Source organism: Pongo pygmaeus, chromosome 13 (genome assembly GCF_028885625.2).
Source record: "Pongo pygmaeus isolate AG05252 chromosome 13, NHGRI_mPonPyg2-v2.0_pri, whole genome shotgun sequence".
NCBI classification, from domain to species: Eukaryota; Metazoa; Chordata; class Mammalia; order Primates; family Hominidae; genus Pongo; species Pongo pygmaeus.
The window spans coordinates 23,821,163-23,839,071 of NC_072386.2; the positions used below are offsets into that span (position 1 = coordinate 23,821,163).

General features: G+C 52.1%; 1 protein-coding gene across 12 annotated transcripts in view; it reads left to right on the plus strand.

Annotated features, from left to right (window-relative positions):
- The window catches only part of NOL6 (nucleolar protein 6), a 61,853-nt gene extending 45,271 nt beyond the window's left edge, over positions 1 to 16,582 (plus strand). For 11 of the 12 annotated variants that reach the window (XM_054502828.2, XM_054502831.2, XM_054502829.2 and 8 more), the window contains 25 exons: positions 5,584 to 5,790; positions 5,876 to 5,992; positions 7,811 to 7,990; positions 8,335 to 8,503; positions 8,660 to 8,794; positions 8,879 to 9,042; positions 9,129 to 9,249; positions 9,435 to 9,493; positions 9,579 to 9,680; positions 9,856 to 9,971; positions 10,133 to 10,310; positions 10,484 to 10,606; positions 10,738 to 10,886; positions 11,013 to 11,088; positions 11,321 to 11,461; positions 11,605 to 11,722; positions 11,808 to 11,962; positions 12,136 to 12,299; positions 12,674 to 12,826; positions 13,057 to 13,154; positions 13,873 to 13,997; positions 14,115 to 14,204; positions 14,596 to 14,790; positions 14,904 to 15,005; positions 15,220 to 16,582. In XM_054502828.2, the coding sequence (XP_054358803.1) occupies positions 5,584 to 5,790; positions 5,876 to 5,992; positions 7,811 to 7,990; positions 8,335 to 8,503; positions 8,660 to 8,794; positions 8,879 to 9,042; positions 9,129 to 9,249; positions 9,435 to 9,493; positions 9,579 to 9,680; positions 9,856 to 9,971; positions 10,133 to 10,310; positions 10,484 to 10,606; positions 10,738 to 10,886; positions 11,013 to 11,088; positions 11,321 to 11,461; positions 11,605 to 11,722; positions 11,808 to 11,962; positions 12,136 to 12,299; positions 12,674 to 12,826; positions 13,057 to 13,154; positions 13,873 to 13,997; positions 14,115 to 14,204; positions 14,596 to 14,790; positions 14,904 to 15,005; positions 15,220 to 15,369 (3,387 nt within the window). In that variant the 3' untranslated portion in view covers positions 15,370 to 16,582. Of the gene's footprint in view, positions 1 to 717; positions 4,212 to 5,583; positions 5,791 to 5,875; positions 5,993 to 7,810; positions 7,991 to 8,334; positions 8,504 to 8,659; positions 8,795 to 8,878; positions 9,043 to 9,128; positions 9,250 to 9,434; positions 9,494 to 9,578; positions 9,681 to 9,855; positions 9,972 to 10,132; positions 10,311 to 10,483; positions 10,607 to 10,737; positions 10,887 to 11,012; positions 11,089 to 11,320; positions 11,462 to 11,604; positions 11,723 to 11,807; positions 11,963 to 12,135; positions 12,300 to 12,673; positions 12,827 to 13,056; positions 13,155 to 13,872; positions 13,998 to 14,114; positions 14,205 to 14,595; positions 14,791 to 14,903; positions 15,006 to 15,219 lie in introns of those variants that run through there. The other variant, XM_054502833.2, reaches the window with a different exon arrangement.
- The last annotated feature ends 1,327 nt before the right edge of the window (positions 16,583 to 17,909 follow it).

Genomic DNA, 17,909 nt, shown 5'->3' on the forward strand with positions numbered 1-17,909 from the left:
AGATCCTGTCTCTAAAAAAATAGTAATAAATTTAAAAAGTAAAACAAAAGGAGAGACAATTGATAATCAGAAATTGTAAAAAGCATTAAAAGGAAAATGGATGATATAAGAGAAAGCTTTTAGAAAACATATCGGCCAGGCCAGGTGTGGTGGGTCACGCCTGTTATCCTAGCACTTGGGGAGGCTAAGGTGGGCTGATTGCCTGAGATCGGAGTCCAAGACCAGCCTGGGGAACATGGTGAAACCCTGTCTCTACTAAAATACAAAAAATTAGCCAGGCGAGGTGGTGTGCACCTGTAGTCCCAGCTACTTGGGAGGCTGAGGCATGAGAATTGCTTGAACCCCGGAGGTGGAGGAGGTTGCAGTAAGCTGAGATCTTGCCACTGCCCTCCAGCCTGGGCAACAGAGCAAGACTCTGTCTCAAAAAAAAAAAAAAAAGAAAGGAGGGAGGGCAGGAGGGAAGGAAGGGAGGGAAGGAGGGAGGGAGAAAGAAAGAGAAAACATAACAGCCTGGGCGTGGTGGCTCACGCCTCTAATCCCAGTACTTTGGGAGGCAGAGGAGGGCAGATCACTTGACGGGTTCAAGACCAGTCTGGCCAACATGGTGGTCTACTCTACTAAAAATGCAAAAATTAGCCAGGTGTGGTGGTGTGTGGCTGTAATCCCAGCTACTCCGGAGGCTGAGGCAGAAGAATCACTTGAACTTGGGAGGTGGAAGTTGCAGTAAGCTGAGATCTTGCCACTGCACTCCAGCCTGGGTGACAGAGCAAGACTCCATCTCAAAAAAAAAAAAAAAGAAAGAAAAGAAAAGATATCTATATTTGTTTAGAGAATGTATTTTAGGCCTTTAGTTAAGACCTTGGCCGGGCGCAGTTGGCTCAAGCCTGTAATCCTAGCACTTTGGGAGGCCAAGGTGGGAGGATCACTTGAGTCCAGGAATTTGAGACCAGCCTGGGCAACATGGTGAAATCCCGTCTCTACAAAAAATTAGTCGAGTGTGTGGTGCACGCCTGTGGTTCCAGCTAGCCAGGAAGCTGGGGTGGGAGGATGGTTTGAGCCCAGAGGTGATATTTATGCTGAGAGGTGAAAGATGAAAAGGAGAAAAAGCCAAGAAAGCACATTCCAAATGGAACAAACAGCTTGGGTGAAGTCCCGGAGTTAGGAAAGAACTTAATACAACGAAGGAACTGAAAGAAGGCTGATGTTGCTGGAGCTCAGGGAACCAGGGGTGGAGTAGCAAGAAAAATGATGGGGGCCAGGCAGTGGCCGATGCCTGTAATCCCAGCACTTTCGAAGGCCGAGGCCAGCAGATTCCTTGCGCTCAGGAGTTTGAAACCAGCCTGGGCAACATGGCGAAAGTCTACACAAAAATACAGAAATTAGCCAGGCATGGTGGTGCGCGTGTGTAGTCTCTATTACTCAGGAGGCTGAGGTGTAATTCCACCATGTATTCCAGCCTAGGCGACAGAGCGAGAACTTGCCCTTCTTCTCCCACAAAAAAGATGGAATAGCTGGGCAAGGTGGCTCACCCCTGTAATCCCAGCACTTTTGGAGGCTGAGATGAGCGGATCACTTGAGGTCAGGAGTTTGAGACCAGCCTAGCCAACGTGGTGAAACCTCGTCTTTACTAAAAATACAAAAATTAGCCGGGTGTGGTGGCATGCGCTTGTAGTCCCAGCTACTCTACTCAGGAGGCTGAGGCAGGAGAATCGCTTGAATCTGGGAGGCGGAGGTTGCAGTGATCTAAGATTGCACCACTGCACTCCAGCCTGGGCGACAGAGCAAGACTGTCTCAAAAAAAAAAACAACAAAAAACAAAGATGGAATAGCAAGTAAAGGGCCAATGATCATGACTTTATGGAAGTTGAAGTTTGTATTTAGTTTTAAGTACAATTGGAAGACACTGATGAGTTTTTAAAAGGAAGTGACATGATAGAATTTCTATTTTAGAAAACTAATTCTGGCAGCTGTGTGGAAAATGAATTGAAAATGGACATACCGCTCTTGTGAAACTTCCTTAAAAAGCTATTGCATAGCCGGGTGCGGTGGCTCACGCCTGTAATCCTAGCACTTTGGGAGGCCGAGGCGGGTGGGTCATGAGGTCAGGAGATCAAGACCATCCTGGCTAACACAGTGAAACTCCGTGTCTACTAAAAAATAAAAAAATTAGCTGGGCGTGGTGGCGGGCGCCTGTAGTCCCAGCTACTTGGCAGGCTGAGGCAGGAGAATCACTTGAACCCGGGAGGCGGAGCTTGCAGTGAACCGAGATCATGCCACTGCACTCCGGCCTGGGCGACAGAGTGAGACTCTGTCTCAAAAATAAATAATAAATAATAAATAATTAAACTATTGCATAAACTGACCTGCACTGTTTGAAGTCAGAATAGTGATTAATGTTGGGGGCAGGGAGTTACTAGAGGGCAGCATGAGGGGACATTCTGAAGGTGCAGGAAATGTTCCGCTTATTTTCTGGGAGCTGACTATATGGGTATGTTTGGTTTGTTAGTATTCAAGCTTTACACTTGGGATATGTAAATTTTTCCTTATGTATATTGTACTTCAATACAAATCTTTAGACTGGGCACGGTGGCTCACCCCTGTAATCCCAGCATTTTGGGAGACTGAGGAGGGCAGATCACTTGAGGCCAGAGTTCGAGATCAGCCTGGCCATCATGGTGAAACTGTCTCTACTAAAAATACAAAAATTGGCCTGCTGTGTTGGCGCATGCCTGTAATCCCAGCTACTTGGGAAGCCGAGGCACAAGAATCAATTGAACCAGGAGGTGGAGGTTGCAGTAAACTGAGATCGACCCACTGCACTCTAGCCTGGGCAACAGAGGGACACTCTCTCTCTCAAAAAAAAAAAAAAAAATAGAGAGAGAGAGAGAGAGAGAGAAATAGTTGAACTTAGATGATCCTGCATTAGGAAATAAAATGAAACATATAACGGTTATTACTGGAATAACTGACAAAATTTAAAGATGGAATTTGTATACTAGTATTGAATCACGATTAAATTTCCTTAATTTCATAATCGGGCTGTGCTTATATAAGAGGTAGTCCTTGATCTTAGTAGATACATACCAAAGTATTTAGGGAGATGTGTGATTGGTTTTCAAATGGTTTTGCAAAATAATATGTAAATACATAGGTAAAGATAAACGTGGCAAAATAGTAACACTAAGTGAATCTAGGTGAAGAGTATATGCGCATTCATTATATTATTCTTGCAACATTTGTTTTAAATTTTTAATATTTTAAAAATAGGCCGGGAGCAGTGGCTCAGGCCTGTAATCCCAGCATGTCGGGAGGCCAAGGTGAGCGGGTCACTGGAGGTCAGGAGTTTGAGACCAGCCTAGGCAACATGAGGAAACCCCATCTCTAGTGAAAATACAAAAATTAGACAGGTGTGATGGCACCTGCCTGTAATCCCAGCTTCTCAGGAGGCTGAGGCACGAGAATCGCTTGAGCCTGGGAGACGGAGGCTGTAGGGAGCTGAGATCGTGCCACTGCACTCCAGCCTGGGCGACAGAGCGAGACTACGCCAAAAATAAATAAATAAATAAATAAAAATAAAAATAACTAAATTACTTGAAATTGTAATAAGCTAAGTAATAAGTAAAAATTGGAGAAAAGACATAACAATAATTCGAGAACAAGATGATGTGACGAGCTAAACCTGGCAGTGAAGACACAGAAAAATGAGTAAATTCAAGGTATGTTTTGGAGGTAAAACTGACAAGGTTTGTTAACTTATAAGGTGTAGCAAATAAAGAAGAGGAATAACTGCTGTTTAAACAACCTGACCAAAAGGACCAAACTAGCTCCGCCCTTCCCTTTTGCACCCACGCGAAGGAAGTGAGGAAAAGAAAGCAATGGCCTAGCTACCGGCAGGCTTCCGTTCTAGCGTCGCGAAGAGGCCGTAAAGCAGAGAAACCCGTTTGTCCTCTCCCCTAATGGGCGGGCTTTGAGACTGCCTGGCCAATGGCAAGCGAGTAATCGAGGGATAATCCAATAGCTCTGGAGTGGGTGGAGTCCTGAGGAATTGGGGTGGGCTGGACTTGGGCCTGGAGTTAGGCATTTCCGCCCACGTGGGAAGCTATGCCGTACAGACCCGGCTAGAATCTGAAGTGCGGGAGAGTGCTGGACCCCAAGTGATGGGGCCGACGCCAGCTGGAGAGCAGCTTCGCGGAGCGACTGGAGAGCCAGAGGTGGGTTGAGCCATCGGGGAGGAACAGAGGCTCAATGTGCGCTCCCTTGGCTGCAGGGCTCGAGATGGCGTGGCCTGACAGCTTGCCGGTGAAAGCCATGCCGGCGGCCCATTCTGGAGGATGTTTCCAGCCTGTGGCACTGAGACAGGGCTTGCTAGGGGAAATGGAACCTGGCAGTATTTGGTTAGAAGCAGTGAAGCCAGTAGAGCCTCTGCTCCCTTCTGGAGCTCTGCACCTCAAAGTTGAAGAGACCTACACTTGGGTCGTTTCCTTTATTTGGTTCTCCTTGACGATAAGCCGGATCTTCCTCCACAGAATTTGTGTCCAGTTCTGCGCTCCCCGCTGTAGCGGAGGGCATACGGTGCCTCTCCTGGAGCGCTCCAGTAAGGCTCTCTGGGATGAGAGGGATCGTGGAGGGGATGGGCCCACGGCTGTAGGGGAAAAGGTTTGGGATCCTGCACGCTTGCCTTTGAATCCTGCTCATAGTACGGGTGTACCAGTTGTGGAACCTCGAGTGACTAGTGGGACTTCAAGTGTCTTCAAGAATTATTTTGAGGATTTAATGACTTGCTAAATGTATCCTCTGGGGTCCAGTCGGTTCTAGCTCCTTCCATCAGTGAGTACTTAGTATATACTGAGGCAGTCAGGGCTTCCTAGAGGAGGTGGAACCTGGCAGGATCTGGTTGGAGCGAGAATGGAAAAGACATTTGAGAAGTCCCAGGCCTGTATCAGCAGAAGAGGAAACTTCTTGAAAATAGAAGGGGCCTGGGCATAGGGCAGGGCTCAGTCAGCTTTTTTTTTTTTTTTTTTTTTTTTGACAGTCTTGCTCTGTTGCCCAGGGTAGAATGCAATGGCATGATCTCGGCTCACTTCAGCCTCTGCCTCCTGGGTTCAAGTGATTTTCCTGCCTCAGTCTCCCGAGTAGCTGAGATTACAGGCATGTGCCACCACACCCGGCTAATTTTTGTATTTTTAACAGAGACGGGGTTTCCCCATGTTGGCCAGGCTGATTTCGAACTCCTGACTTCAGCTGATCCGCCCAGCTCCGCCTCCCAAACTGCTGGGATTACAGGCGTCAGCCACCGTCTCCAGCTTGGGCCCAGTCAGCTTCTATCCCTACCAATTCCAAACAGAGCTCCATGCTTGTGGTGTCAGGTAGACACGAGAGCTCTTAACTCAAGGAATTTTCGGCTCAGCACTCAGTGATGTTCATCCAAGTAACGATTCTCCTGAGTTTTACAAAATCTGACTCCTACTCAAAAGAGGGACGGAGCAGGTGAAGCTTTTACCCACAACCTATCATGGTGGCACTTTAGGCAGCAGATGCTAGATACCTATTACCTCACAATGGCTTCTCCCTCACTGGCCACAGGTGATGGAACCAGCCCTGGAAGGCACAGGCAAAGAGGGGAAGAAGGTATCCTCCAGGAAGCGTACATTGGCTGAACCTCCAGCGAAGGGCCTCCTGCAGCCAGTGAAGCTCAGCAGGGCAGAACTGTACAAGGAGCCTACCAATGAGGAGCTTAATCGCCTTCGGGAGACTGAGAGCTTGTTCCACTCCAGCTTGCTTCGTTTACAGGTACTGTTGAGTTTCTGCAGCTTTTGTTCGAGGGGTGTACCTGGGACCCTGAGGCTGATGGACTGTCTTCTACCCTCTCTTACAGGTAGAGGAGCTACTAAAGGAAGTAAGGCTGTCAGAGAAGAAGAAGGATCGGATTGATGCCTTCCTACGGGAGGTCAACCAGCGGGTCGTGAGGGTGCCCTCAGTCCCTGAGACAGAGGTAAGCAAGTGGCCTGCGGAACTGGGAAGCCCAAGAGAGACCTCCAGTGGGGGTATATCAAACAGGGGCCATGCTGTTACTCTCTTTAAGGGTTGGGGTGCAGGGAGCTCATTCTCACAGCAAGGAAGCTTAGCTGGGAGCGTGGTCATTTGTGTATTCATTCAGCAAGTACTTACATGCCTTGCAGTATTTGTGTTCTTAAGATATATCAGTAAACAATAGCCTATGCTCTAATGTTGAGGTTATAGTTAATAGATAGGCATGACAGGTAAACTCTATGGCAGTGTTAGAATGTGGTAAACACTGGAAAAAGGAAAAAGTAGGACAAGCAATGTAAGGGGATTGGGAGTATTAGAGGATGGGAGTGGTTTACAAGTTTAAAGGGGGTGTTCACAAAGTAGGCCTTATTGAAGTGACATTTGTGTAAAGACTTGAAGTAGGTGAATCAGCTATATGGATATCTAAGGAAATAAAAGCATTCCAGGAAGGGGGAACAGCCAGTACAAAGGCACAAAGGCAGGAATGTTGCAGTTACATTCCTTGGAATGAATGAGGAAGATAGAAGGAAATGAGTTCAGAAAGGTGATGGGGAAAAGTAGCGTATCATGCAGGGCATTGTGTCCCGAAATAAGGACTTTGGCTGTTGCTCTGGGTGAGATGGGGAACCACTGCTGGGTTTTATTTTGCAGAGCAGTGATGCCTTCTCACTTTTAAAAGTTTACTTTTTTTTTTTTTTTTTTTTGAGACGAAGTCTCGCTTTTGTCCTCCAGACTGGAGTGCAATGGTCCGATCTCAGTTCACTGCAGCCTCCACCTCTCGGGTTCAAGCAATTCTCCTGCCTCAGCCTCCCGAGTAGCTGGGATTACCACACCCGGCTAATTTTTTTTGTATTTTTAGTAGAGAGGGGGTTTCACCATGTTGGCCAGGTTAGTCTTGAACTCCTGACCTCAGGTAATCTGCTCGCCTCGGCCTTCCAAAGTGCTGGGATTACAGGTGTGAGCCACCGCGCCCAGCCTAAAAAGTTCACTTTTCCAGCCTTAAAAAGTTTAGTTTTAGAAAAATTTACTCCGGCTCTTGTGTCAAAAGTAGAATGGAGAGGGACAGTGATGAGATTAGAGAGACCAGTTAGGAACTAGTCTAGGCACTGAGAAATGGTGGCTCCTCAAACTAGGGAGGAAAGTAGAGAAGTGATCCATTTCTTTTTATTTTTTTTTAATTTTTTTCCTCTCTCTGTTTTAAAAAAGTTTTCTTTTTAGAGAAGTGATCCATTTCTGAATACATTTTGATAGTAAAATGGGTATTCTTTTTTTTTTTTGAGATTGAGTCTTGCTCTGTCACCCAGGCTGTAGTGCAGTGGTGTGATCTCGGCTCACTGCATGCTCCACCTCCCGGGTTCACGCCATTCTCCTGCCTCAGCCTCCCCAGCAGCTGGGACTACAGGCGCACGCCGCCACGCCTGGCTAATTTTTTTTGTATTTTTAGTAGAGACGGGGTTTCACTGTGTTAGCCAGGATGGTCTCGATCTCCTGACCTCGTGATCCGCCCACCTCGGCCTCCCAAAGTGCTGGGATTACAGGCGTGAGCCACTCGTGCCCAGCTCGTAAAATGGGTATTCTTAACAGAGTTAAGTTAAGGTGATTTAAGTGGTTTTGGTTTGAGCAACTCATATGGAGTTGTCTTAGCAAGGAAGACATAGTTATGGGAAGATTGGGAGTTTGGTTTCAAACATATTGATGTGTTAAAATGTCTTCTAGACATAAAGGATACATGTGAGGAAGGCAGTTGAATCAGTATGTGTCCCTGTCTCTGCCCCCACAGCTCACTGACCAGGCATGGCTCCCTGCTGGGGTTCGAGTGCCCCTCCACCAAGTGCCCTATGCCGTGAAGGGCTGTTTCCGCTTCCTGCCCCCAGCCCAGGTTACTGTTGTGGGCAGCTACCTTCTGGGCACCTGCATCCGGCCAGACATCAATGTGGATGTGGCACTGACCATGCCCAGGGTAAGGTCCAGGGTTTAGGGGATAGAGGCCCACCACCTGACTACCTACAAATCCTGGATCCCTCTTTCTTATCTGCCGCTTGCCAGGGGATTGAAGTCAGAATTGTAAATCAGAAGAGCCGACCATTGCAAGCATCCTGAAGGCAGCTTAGATCCCTCGGGCCAGTTGCTGTCCTTTTGGAGCTTTGCCCTCCTGATATGAGAACTGGGCATAGTGTTGCTACCCGTGGCTCAGGCACTTCTGTCAGCAGAGGAGCCCTGGCTCTCTCACCTTGGTTTCACCTTGGCCCACAGCTCCACAAGCACTTATGTACCTGGCCTTCTCTTCTCCCCTGGCCCCTCCAGGAAATCCTACAGGACAAGGATGGGCTGAACCAGCGCTACTTCCGCAAGCGTGCTCTCTACCTGGCCCACTTGGCTCACCACCTGGCCAAGGACCCCCTCTTTGGCAGTGTTTGCTTCTCCTACACAAATGGCTGCCACCTGAAACCCTCACTGTTGCTGCGGCCGCGTGGTGAGAGGCATACATTGGGCTGAGGGCATAGCATGGGGTGGTCAATCTGGAGGAGGAGGCGCAGAGGCACAGAGGCCTCAAGTATGGGGCACAGGATGAGGAGTCCTCTGGTTCCAAGGGCTCCTGCAGAGTCTCAGCAGCCACTGTCTCTGACAGGAAAGGATGAGTGCCTGGTCACTGTACGTCTGCATCCGTGCCCTCCACCTGACTTCTTCCGCCCGTGCCGCTTGCTGCCAACCAAGAACAATGTGCGCTCTGCCTGGTACCGAGGGCAGAGTCCTGCAGGGGATGGTGAGCAGGCCCTGGTGTTGAGGTGGAGCTGGAGGGAAGAGGTGTGGGGACTTTTCCTCTCATGGCTTCCTTTTCATCCCACAGGTAGCCCAGAGCCTCCTACCCCCCACTATAACACATGGGTCCTGCAAGATACAGTTCTCGAGTCCCATTTGCAGCTCCTGTCAACCATTCTGAGCTCAGCCCAGGGCCTGAAGGATGGCGTGGCACTTCTGAAGGTCTGGCTGCAGCAGCGGGAGCTGGACAAGGTGAGTTGGGGGTGGCCCAGCTTCCCTACCTGAGCGCCTGTGTGATGGGCAGGCTCTGACCTCAGGCCTCTCCCTGTCTCTTTCAGGGCCGGGGTGGGTTTACTGGGTTCCTTGTCTCCATGCTGGTTGTCTTCCTTGTGTCTACACGCAAGATCCATACCACCATGAGTGGCTACCAGGTCCTGAGAAGCGTCTTGCAGTTTCTGGGTGAGGCAACTAGGTGGGGAAAGGCCAGGGGCTCCACTCCTCTTGGGAATCCTCTCATCCCAGTAGGGGTCTTTTGGTGTTTTGCCGTCAGACAGATGAGCAAACTGAATCGGCTGAGGGAGGGTGTCATTAGGGCTGGGTCCCCAGAAGGGGATACCTTCTAATACACTTGTGGTTCACTTCAGCCACTACAGACCTGACAGTCAACGGGATCAGTTTATGTCGCAGCTCAGATCCCTCTTTGGTGAGTTGGGGAAGGGCCAGGTCTATGCCAGGAGGCCTGCAAGTAAGGTGCCAATCCTGACCTGCTTCTCTCTACACCCCCCAAGCCGGCCCTGGCTGACTTCCACCAGGCCTTCTCCGTTGTCTTCCTGGACTCCTCAGGCCGTCTCAACCTCTGTGCTGATGTCACTGCCTCTACTTACCACCAGGTACCAATGGGCCCCCAATCTGTGTTCCCCTGATGTCTCAGCCCAGACTCTGTCTCTTTTGCAAGTACCAGAACCCCAGAAACTCCTCTTCAAAGAGCTAAGTTTAGGGCATGTCTCCTGGTCTGAGCCCTTGGATCAATGAAGGGCACAGGGATGGTCCCTTCTGTGGCTCCAGGTGCAGCATGAGGCACGGCTGTCTATGATGTTGCTGGACAGCAGAGCTGACGACGGGTTCCAGCTGCTGTTGATGACTCCCAAACCCATGATCCGGGCTTTCGACCATGTCCTGCAGTGAGTTTAGGGGTGACAGGGTATGTTGGCGGGTCCTGTCTCTTTGGGGCTACAGTGGTGGGGCAAAGGTCTTCAGACAGGTGCTCAGATCATTCAGGGAGGAGGTGGTACTAGGGGCCAGCAACCTGATTACCCCTCTTTGGCCCTCTGTACCCCTCCAGTCTATATCCACTGAGTCGCCTGCAGGCAGCGTGCCACCGGCTGAAGCTCTGGCCAGAGCTGCAGGACAATGGTGGGGACTATGTCTCAGCTGCTTTGGGCCCCCTGACCACCCTCCTGGAGCAGGGCCTGGGGGCTCGGCTGAACCTGCTGGCTCACTCTCGATCCCCAGTCCCAGAGGTGAGGTGGTGTATGTTGGGGAGTTTGGGTCTGAGTTGGGCTGGATCCAGGGTCCCAAGAGACACAAAGGACACACCATTCCTCCAGCTGGGCGTTTCTAGCTAGCTAGAAAATAGGTTTCTACGCCAGGCTGGAGGATTGGAGGACTGAGCCAGCCTTTTGAAATCCTGCAGTGGGACATCAGCCAAGATCCACCAAAGCACAAAGACTCTGGGACCCTGACCCTGGGACTTCTTCTCCGGCCTGAGGGACTGACCAGCGTCCTTGAGCTGGGTCCAGAGGCAGACCAGCCTGAGGTGGGGGACCCCAGCATGTACACTGGAAGGAATGGGGTGGCTCTTCCTCATGGCACCTGGACTGAAGCTTGTTAGGGAGGGTCCACAGAGCCCTTCCTTCCCCAGCTGTACTACCACCCTTGCCTCCTCAGGCTGCTAAATTCCGCCAGTTCTGGGGATCCCGCTCGGAGCTTCGGCGTTTCCAGGACGGAGCCATTCGGGAAGCTGTGGTCTGGGAGGCAGCCTCTATGTCCCAGAAGCGCCTTATTCCCCACCAGGTGGTCACCCACCTCTTGGCACTGTGAGTGTTGGCATGTGGATTCCAGGAGGCAGTGTGGGCTGGGGAGCCTTTGCAGGGATCTGGCCCAGGCAGTTGAGCGAGAACATAGCCCCAAATTTTCTCACTGTGTCTCTGCCTCTTTTTCAGCCATGCTGACATCCCAGAAACCTGTGTCCACTATGTGGGGGGCCCCCTGGATGCACTTATCCAAGGCCTGAAAGAGGTAAGGGTCTTGGGGTCAAGGCTAGTGATTGTAGAGTAACCAATCTGGGGAGAGAGTCCTCTCCGCCTCAGCCAGCTTGCACTTCCTGGCATATCCAGCAGGCGGCGGTGCTGGCTCTGCTGCAGCCTGAGATGGGGCAGAATCCAGGTGAAGCTGGCCTGAGCTGGGGCAGAATCCAGGTGAAGCTGGCCTTCTGTAGGGTCCAGCCTCATGACTGTCTTCTCCCTCTCAGACCTCCAGCACAGGCGAGGAGGCCCTGGCAGTGGCAGTACGTTGCTACGACGACCTCAGTCGCCTACTGTGGGGGCTAGAGGGTCTCCCACTGACCGTGTCTGCTGTTCAGGGAGCTCACCCAGTGCTGCGCTACACAGAGGTGAGGTGCAACGGTGCAGGTGACCTTTCTGCTTAGTGGCCCCACCTCTGCTCCAGTCACCCAGTAGTCCCCACTTCCAACTCCTGACTCTGGGCACTCCCTCCCAGTCCCAGGCCCCTTCCTCAGCCCCTCTTCTTCCACAGGTGTTCCCACCAACTCCAGTCCGTCCAGCCTCCTCCTTCTATGAGCCTCTGCGGGAGCGGTCCTCACTGCTGCCCCGGCTCAATAAGCCCTGTCCGGCCTACGTGGAGCCCATGACCGGTAAGAGGGCCCTTGGGAGGGAGTGGGAGGGATAGTTCCAGCTCCAGGCCACAGTATGAGACCTCTGACTCATCTTCTTCCTCAGTGGTTTGTCACTTGGAGGGCAGTGGCCAGTGGCCACAGGACGCTGAGGCCGTGCAGCGGGTCCGAGCTGCCTTCCAGCTGCGCCTGGCAGAGCTGTTGACACAACAGCATGGTCTGCAGTGCCGTGCCACTGCCACGCACACGGATGTCCTTAAGGTTAGGCTGGTGCAGGCAGATATGTCCCCAGGGAGTGGGGGCACCAGGGATGTCAGGGCGTGGAAGAAGACACCCCTGTGGGTACCACGCTGGGGAATAGGGCTGTAGGCCACAGAGTACTCCTGGGGTCCTGGGCTGACACATCCTTCTCTTTCCGTACCTTCTTCCAACAGGATGGATTTGTGTTTCGGATTCACGTGGCCTATCAGCGGGAGCCCCAGATCCTGAAGGAGGTGCAGAGCCCAGAGGGGATGATCTCGCTGAGGGACACACCTGCTTCCCTCCGCCTTGAGAGAGACACAAGGCAGTTGCCGCTGCTCACCAGTGCCCTGCACGGGTGAGGCCACTGACACAGCTTCTCCCTGTCTGTAGGCCCCCTCCTGCCCCCATTCTCCTCGCCTAGCCACCTGTCTCTCTGGGGGCCAGATGGTATCATAGTTAGGGGTATGAGTTCTGGAGTCAGGCAGGTTCTGGAATCCTGGCTCTGCCACTTACTGAGTGTGACCCTGTGGTGAGATTTTCCTCCTTGGTCCCTATATTTCTCATCTGTAAAATGGAAATAACACTAAGGTCAACTTCTTGGTGCATTTGTTAAGAGAATATGAAATTACATATGTAACCTATTATCACTGAGGCTGGCTTTGGGTAGGGGCTGGATGAACAGTGGCAGTAGGGCCCTGAGTCTCACTGACACTCCCCTGTTCTCCGCAGACTGCAGCAGCAGCACCCAGCCTTCTCTGGTGTGGCACGGCTGGCCAAGCGGTGGGTGCGTGCCCAGCTTCTTGGTGAGGGTTTCACTGATGAGAGCCTGGATCTGGTGGCCGCTGCCCTTTTCCTGCACCCTGAGCCCTTCACCCCTCCGAGGTGATTCCCTCCACTTTTTCCCTAGCTGAGAAGTTTCCTTGCGGCCAGCTATCATCCTTCGTGCTGCACCCTAAGTCTACATGGGAATGGGTGGTTGAGCAAGTGGCAGAAGGGGTTCTAAGATGCCCTGCCCTGCCAATCCACACCAGGGGGTCTGAGCTCCATAGCCTGAGGGAAGCCTGGGGATATGTGGCTGGGCCCTGGATTCTTTGCTTACTCCAGCCCTTTAGTTCCCCCCAGGTTGGTTTCCTTCGATTCCTTTTCTTGGTATCAACGTTTGATTGGAAGAACAACCCCCTCATTGTCAACCTCAATAATGAGCTCACTGGTAAGTGGTAGAACAGGGGTCAGACTGCTGGAAGAACAGCTCTTTATGGATTGCAGGCAAGGGTTTCCCTGGCAGTGTTAGGTTTTCTCTGTGCCTCCCCAGCCCCAGAAGTCTAAGCCTGACATGAAGAAGAGGTCCAGGTGAACAGCCTGACCATTATGACATGGTTTGCTCTTAATTGTCAGAGACAGAATGATAGGGTGGTAAGCAAGCTACCTGGCGGGGGGCTGTGGAAGGAAGAGGAGAATAGAAGGGGGATCCTGAATACCAGCTAAGAAGTATTAGGGCACGGAGCTAGGAAGTGTAGCACAGATACTCAGACCTCTTGGTGGGGGTGGGAGTGGTGATTTCTGGTTGTAACATGAGGCACTCGGTCTCTGCAGAGAGCAGGGTGTCAGGTTCCTAATTCCCCAGGTGTGTGGAAGCCCATGGTGGGAGGGGGCCAGGGGCAAGACTCAGCTTGTGTAGGCCCGGAAACCAGACTGGGGGTGCCAAGCAGTGGAAAATTCTGCCTCTGGGCTGAGGTTGGGAGATTAATGCCCCACCCAGCTGAGGCAAATGCGATGTCCCTTTCATCACCTTTGCCACTTGGTGGGGGGGGAGTGTTGAAAAATACCTGTGATGAGCAGCTGTTGGGGGCACCGTAGGAGGACCTGGGGGAGTAGAGAGTGTCTTACAGGGAGGGGCAGGCTGACCCAGGACCCATTCTTGTCTCTAGTGGAGGAGCAGGTGGAGATCCGCAGTGGCTTCCTGGCAGCTCGGGCACAGCTCCCCGTCATGGTCATTGTTACCCCCCAAGACCGCAAAAACTCTGTGTGGACACAGAATGGACCCTCAGCCCAGGTTCAACCCCATACCTGCCCCCTAATGTGTGGTTTCCTTCCCACGGAAAAAGCAGGCCCAGCCTGACCTGGGAGAGACCCACTGTCAGTTCCAGTCTGATGTGTCTGTACCCCGCAGATCCTGCAGCAGCTTGTGATTCTGGCAGCTGAAGCCCTGCCCATGTTAGAGAAGCAGCTCATGGATCCCTGGGGACCTGGGGACATCAGGGTAAGCTTCTGACCAGCAGTGACTCCAGGGCCTCTGGGGATTCTGTCTTTGGAAGTTCAGCATTCAGGGATCTCACAGACCAGGTCCACCTGTTTGGTGAGACTGAACAGAGGAGGTGTTGAAGCTGCTGTGGTGCCTGGGGTGGCAGAGCCTGGGGAACCTGGGTTCCATCTGGGTCTCCTGTTTCTAGCCTGTGCTCCTCCTGCTGGGCTATGCAACAGCTGTTTCCTCTGTGGGTCTTGGTGCTTCAGTCTTCAAATGGGCAGGTGGGCCCATGGAGGGTGGTCAGATGAAAGGGAAGGAGGAAACCAAGGTGGGCGTGTGGAGAGGTTTGTGGTCCAGTTCCTCAGTCAAGGGGGTCCTGCTGACCCTTCCTTCTCCACTTCCTTAGACAGTGTTCCGGCCGCCCTTGGACATTTACGATGTGCTGATTCGCCTGTCTCCTCGCCATATCCCACGGCACCGCCAGGCTGTGGACTCACCAGCTGCCTCCTTCTGCCGGGGCCTGCTCAGCCAGCCGGGGCCCTCATCCCTGATGCCCGTGCTGGGCTATGATCCTCCTCAGCTCTATCTGACACAGCTCAGGGTTGGTCCTAAACAGCTGAATGACCCTGGGAAGGGGACTTCCAGGTGAAGCTGAGGCTGTGGAGGAGCTGTTAAATGCCTGCTTATAATCTTCTCTGTTCTGTCCCTTTCTAGGAGGCCTTTGGGGATCTGGCCCTTTTCTTCTATGACCAGCATGGTGGAGAGGTGATTGGTGTCCTCTGGAAGCCCACCAGCTTCCAGCCCCAGCCCTTCAAGGTGTGCTGGCTGGTGACAGCTGTGTTCCTGAGTGTGTGCACGTGGTTCCGTGTGGGCATGCATGTCTGTGTGTAGTCTGTCCTATGGGCAAACCCGTGTTAGGTGCGGAGTGTATGGGCTTGTGTTTCTATCCCCACCACCCCCACTCTGTACCCAGCTTGGTGTCTCTGGGTGTGCCATTGTGACACTCAACCCACATCTCTGATTTCCCCAGGCCTCCAGCACAAAGGGTCGCATGGTGATGTCTCGAGGTGGGGAGCTAGTAATGGTGCCCAATGTAGAAGCAATCCTGGAGGACTTTGCTGTGCTGGGTGAAGGCCTGGTGCAGACTGTGGAGGCCCGAAGTGAGAGGTGGACTGTGTGATCCCAGCTCTGGAGCAAGCTGTAGATGGACAGCAGGACATTGGACCTCTAGAGCAAGATGTCAGTAGGATGACCTCCACCCTCGTTGGACATGAATCCTCCATGGAGGGCCTGCTGGCTGAACATGCTGAATCATCTCCAACAAAACCCAGCCCCAACTTTCTCTCTGATGCTCCAGCATTGGGGCAGGGGCATGGTGGCCCGTGTAGTCTCCTGGGCCTGACCATCCCAGAAGAGGAGTGGGAGCCAGCTCAGAGAAGGAACTGAACCCAGGAGATCCATCCACCTATTCGCCCTGGGCCTGGACCTCCCCGCGATTTCCCACTCCTTTCTTAGTCTTCTTCCAGAAACAGAGAAGGGGATGTGTGCCTGGGAGAGGCTCTGTCTCTTTCCTACTCCCAGGACCTGTGCCTAGACTTAGCATGCCCTTCACTGCAGCGTCAGGCCTTTAGATGGGACCCAGAGAAAATGTGGCCCTCTAGGAGTCACATCACCGACACTGAGCAGTGGAAAGGGGCTATATGTGTATGAATAGACCACATTGAGGGAGCACAATGCCCTCCTGTGTTGATGCCACTTCCCAGGGTGGAGACAGTGGAAAAGAACCGAGGACAGGAAAGGATTGGGTAGGTGAAGGGGTCGGGGGACTGGTAGTCACCCAGTCTTGGAGAGGTGCAAAAAGCACTGGGGGCTACCCATTCGCTGCATCTGCCCTGGCTGTTTGCCCGTTCATGTCACAAACTGCCACTACTATGTACCTGCAGTGGGGTTGCAGAGATGGGGGAGACTCAAGTCTTGTTCCCCAGGAGCTCCCAGGGCCCAAGGAGGAGAATGCTGCCTCCTTTCAGTCTGGTCTACACCCCCTTTCTGGCAGCCTCTCTGCTTCCTGTAATTCTGGCTATTTTTCCAGACCCAGCTCAAATAGTGCCCCTCCTTAAGCCCGTCCCTCGCCCCCAGCCTGAGGTGATCTTTCCCTCCTCTGAACTATTAGAGCAGTTACTGTCTGTTCAGTTTGCTTGGCAGGCACACACAGTGGTATAAATTCTATTGTTTTGAACTCTGATTTAAAATTCAATTGCAGCTGGGCGCGGTGGCTCATGCTTGTAATCCCAACACTTAGGGAGTCAGGAGAATCACTTGAGCTCAGAAGTTCTAGACCAATCTGGGCAACAGAGAGACCCCATCTCTTTTAAATAAAAAGTTAAGTTGCTTAATTTCCCCCGTATTCCTGGCCTGTCTGCCCCTTTCACATAATTTTAACCTGGTTTCCTTAAACTCCTTGAGGGCAAGGAACATGTTTGAACATAGACTTCTTCGTGTCCTTCCCAGCACCTATTACAGTGCTTTGCTCAGGGGCCATCCAGCACAGGCAGATGGAGGGCAGAGAAGCCCACTGGAAGATTGCAGAGTAAAGGGAATCCATTTGTGAACTCTGCGTGCAACAAGTGGGTGGTGACGGTGAAAGAGAAAGCCTAAGAGATTATAGAGTTGACGTTTATTGAGTGCTTAATAGGTGCCAGGCGGGGTTAGGTGGTGGTATCCGTATCTTATGTGCGGAAACTTGTCGTACAGTCATACGAGCCGTATGGAGTAGGTACTTTTATTTACCTTCATTTTCTGAGTGAGAGAACAGGCTCAGCGCAGGGGCCCGTTGTGTGAGGAACTTTGATGCCTGGCTAGCAAGCTCCGTCCTCAAGATGAGAAGCTGCATGTGAGAACTCTGGCCTCCAGTTCTGTCTCAACTGTTGGTCTTTGTGAATCACTGCTTGCCTCTGCTGTCACTGCCATGGAGCACCTCAGCCCAGGGTTGAAATTAGAATAGGGAGAGAATAAATTGGCTGGCTGTGTGAGCTGGAGTCCACATCTCTCCCTCTGCTATTCATTCTTGAGCTTCAAGCATCAACGTGCCAGGCTTTATTTTCCGGGAGTGAAATGTAATCCCATCCCTTGTGGAGCCCCGTGGTCCATGGTCACCCTTGGCTTTTCCTCTTGCCTCCCTTGGTCCCTTGGGCTATTTGTCCACAGTCCCTCCATGGGCTCCTGGGAGGGCCAGGGGTTGCTGGAAGCCTAGCAGGAAGCCTTATGTGTGAGCAAGTGCACACAGGATAATGGTTAAGCATCCTCATGGATGTGCCTGCCTTGGCGGGTCTCTGCCTTTAATTTTGCAGGTGTGGCAGATCACCTGTTTCATCCCCAGATCAGTTGCCTGTAGCTTCAGGCCCTTCACAAACCCAGCTCTTGATTATCCCCATGGGGGAGGGGGTGGAATCTGCCCCCAGGCAGGACTATAGCAGGTGGCTCTAAGAGATGCAGTTACCAGTCCCAATGGGAAATGAGCCCTGGCCCTGCCACCTCATGTGGCCCTGTGCAAATCACTTACCTTTGCTGGGCTCAGTCTTCCAACCCATAGAATAGGCATGGTAATGGCTTTGTCAGCTGACCATTGCCCAGTGTGGCAAGGAAAGAGGGCTGAGAATTTAGAACCCTAAGGCACTGCACCATACCTTACTGTTCTCCCTGCTCCAGTTCCACTGGGAAGGT